The sequence below is a fragment of the Penaeus monodon genome, chromosome 15 (genome assembly GCF_015228065.2).
Source record: "Penaeus monodon isolate SGIC_2016 chromosome 15, NSTDA_Pmon_1, whole genome shotgun sequence".
Lineage (NCBI taxonomy): Eukaryota > Metazoa > Arthropoda > Malacostraca > Decapoda > Penaeidae > Penaeus > Penaeus monodon.
Window position 1 is genome coordinate 47,581,495 of NC_051400.1, and position 1,843 is coordinate 47,583,337.

At 33.6% G+C, this 1,843-nt stretch overlaps 1 protein-coding gene across 6 annotated transcripts in view; it reads right to left on the bottom strand.

Moving 5' to 3' along the window:
* Positions 1-1,843, bottom strand: part of LOC119582071 (vacuolar protein sorting-associated protein 13-like) — a 48,363-nt gene that overhangs the window by 34,272 nt on the left and 12,248 nt on the right. For all 6 annotated transcript variants that reach the window (XM_037930315.1, XM_037930316.1, XM_037930314.1 and 3 more), the window contains exons 20-22: positions 1,642-1,814; positions 1,185-1,335; positions 884-995 (exon numbers count right to left, since the gene is read on the bottom strand). In XM_037930315.1, coding sequence (XP_037786243.1) covers positions 884-995; positions 1,185-1,335; positions 1,642-1,814 — 436 coding nt within the window. The remainder of the gene's footprint in view (positions 1-883; positions 996-1,184; positions 1,336-1,641; positions 1,815-1,843) is intronic.

Below are 1,843 nucleotides of genomic sequence, written 5' to 3' on the forward strand. Positions count from 1 at the left end.
TTCATGTCTCACTTGCTTCTGCATTTAAAATGGGCAGTTAGGCAAGTGAGGTAAGTAAGAATCAACTTCCTATCTAAAAAATCTATAGATTAACTCAATCTTTTTGGCTAATAACTACTCTAAACATGAAGTTATATCAAAGCCTCCAAAACAATGCAAAAGCATAATGTTCCAAGAAATAAAATCATGATAAACATTTAATAATGATTGGCAAAATGAAACCATTAGAAGCATATTGTGCTTAGCAACAGTTTGACAATTAACCAACAGAGAATTTTGATTTTAAACACAACTACACCAACATAATACATTTGTTCAAATTAGCAATTATCTATATATTCATTATATATTTTTAACATTATTAATGAAAAACAGCACTGAAAGCATAACAATAACAAATGAAAATAATATTAACAGGTATATACACTTAATCAACAAAAACATTACACACAAGGGAAAGAAATGACTTGGATAAAGGTTTTTAAAGCTTCACTAAAGACAAAAAAGTAAGTCTCATTATACCACTGAATCAAATCCTTTCATTTTGAAATGTTTCAAGAATTTCAGAAGGAAAACTCCTGTCAATCTAGATTACATCTTAGAAATACAAAAATATACATAAGAAAGCATTTTCAGAAGCCCAAATTGGGTTATCAAATTAGATACTATGATTATTTTCAGTCAAAGAGACTAATGTGTTATAAACTAGGAAGCTTAATGCAAGAAGTACTACCACCTTTGTGTTAAGAAAGGCTACACAAGTGTTCTTAGAAAGCAGTGCCATATAAGAGGTGATATCTAGTGCCTCAGACCATGATATTTAAGAATCATCAGTTCCTTCTGCAATATCTAATGTTATAAGCTATCAACTAAAACAACTGACCCCTGTCCACTTGAGGAGCATTGACTTCTGAGAGTGATACATCGCCTTGTTCCCCCAAGTTGTCCTGTAGCACTGTGAGTGTCACACGAAGGTCCTCCTCACTTAAGACCATCTGAAGGAATGAAAAAATAGAAGTCAACTACATATTATGATCTACCCTATTGGTGTCCCAAAGTATATATCCAGAACAGTTGAAATTATATGCATAGTTAATGATGGTATTTAGTAATATATTCATGTTTGAATCTTGAATTAAAATAAGCTAAATCTGATGTTCTCTTCTAAATAAACTTCCAACTACCTTGATTGGTTTGAGCATAGCCTGGATCTCGAGCTCTGGCTTCTTCTTGTACCAAGATATGGTGAGATTTCGTTTGACTGAAATGTCTAACGAGATGGGTTGTAACAGCCCATGTTCTTGCTCTGCAACTCCTGTTGCTGATAATACAACCCTGTAATGCAATAATATTTCCACAGATATGAGTAAAATACATTCCATTCTGCATGATATATACATACTACTGCCAGCAATGAAATAATATTGTCATTGTCACACTATATCAGTTTCTGTCAAGTACAATTCAAACATGGTTCATGATAAAACCTGCACAACTTACCACTGATATAAAAAGATTATGAGTATATGCTTAAGTGACTTTTTATTGATTTTTCAAAACCCTCCCTTTAGCACGATAACCAGCCTATCCTTACCGACAAATCTACTTAAAATACAGAAGAAAAAAATTAATATAACTTACCTTGACACCTTGACATTATACAGTTCCAGTGTCATCTCATCAAAAATGGATGGGTACCCAAGCTCATTCCTGTCCTCTCCCAACACAAATTTGTTACGTATGGATATTTCACCCAAGTCCACCATCAATCCTGAGAGGCTGTGTGAGTCTTGGGGAATGAGAATCAGAGGAGCCTGGAAGATTACATCACAAGTAGAGAAGT